Here is an 864-nt window from a genome sequence, read left to right on the forward strand (position 1 = left end):
CACAAGGTGTAGCTGAGAACGTCACAAGACGTACCAGAGCATGTCATACAGCACGACATCAGTTTAGGACATTACAGTATTTCATTAAACAAACCCATTATTATTTGCACTTGTCTCATTTAGCAGAACTTTATTCTGTATCATCACACATGACATTTCCTCCAGGGTGTAAAATGAAGCCATGGTCTGGATGGAGCGACTGTACCAAATCATGTGGTGGAGGGATCCAAGAGAGGCTAATGACCTCCAAGAAGAGATTCAAGAGCACACAGTTAACCAGCTGCAAAGACAGGAAGGAGATCCGGGCCTGCAACGTCCATCCCTGCTAAGTGGTGCAGAGGATCATGGGAAGGGACTCGATGTGATGAGGATGGGGAAGGGGATGGGGATGGGGAAGGGGGTGGGGTCGAGTGTCAATCACAGCTCTCTATCTCTGGTTCAGTGGGATCTTTCAACCTGTTCACGGTTGGCAGCAGTTTGGGAAAATTTTTTTACATTTTCCTTTTTTTTTTTTGTTTTTTTTTTTTTTTTACTAGAATGTAGTATAGTGGTAATTTGTCATATAAAAGACATACAGAGCTGTTTAGAGTCGAATGTTGAAGATTAATTTTGATTTCTATTTTGTAGCTCTGTTTAAGTCGTAAGATTCAGTAACTTAACGCGACGCGGACGACGGTCCATCGAAGGATTTTATTTTCATTTTCTTTATCGATCAGCAAAAATTTCATTTCGGTCTTCTTGATCCCATCTGTATTATAATAACGAGACTGGATGCAGTAACCTGTGCAAAAGTTTACACACCCGTTAGGACAAAATAAACACAAAGAGGTCGTTTGCTTTCATAATATCACAGGATTCAGTTTC

At 41.0% G+C, this 864-nt stretch overlaps 1 protein-coding gene across 3 annotated transcripts in view; it reads left to right on the top strand.

Annotated features, from left to right (window-relative positions):
• The window catches only part of spon1a (spondin 1a), an 82,821-nt gene extending 82,471 nt beyond the window's left edge, over window positions 1-350 (top strand). For all 3 annotated transcript variants that reach the window (XM_060878524.1, XM_060878525.1, XM_060878526.1), the window contains exon 16: window positions 166-350. In XM_060878524.1, coding sequence (XP_060734507.1) covers window positions 166-329 — 164 coding nt within the window. In that variant the 3' untranslated portion in view covers window positions 330-350. The remainder of the gene's footprint in view (window positions 1-165) is intronic.
• Window positions 351-864: the final 514 nt, after the last annotated feature.

Source organism: Tachysurus vachellii, chromosome 9 (genome assembly GCF_030014155.1).
Source record: "Tachysurus vachellii isolate PV-2020 chromosome 9, HZAU_Pvac_v1, whole genome shotgun sequence".
Taxonomy (NCBI): domain Eukaryota; kingdom Metazoa; phylum Chordata; class Actinopteri; order Siluriformes; family Bagridae; genus Tachysurus; species Tachysurus vachellii.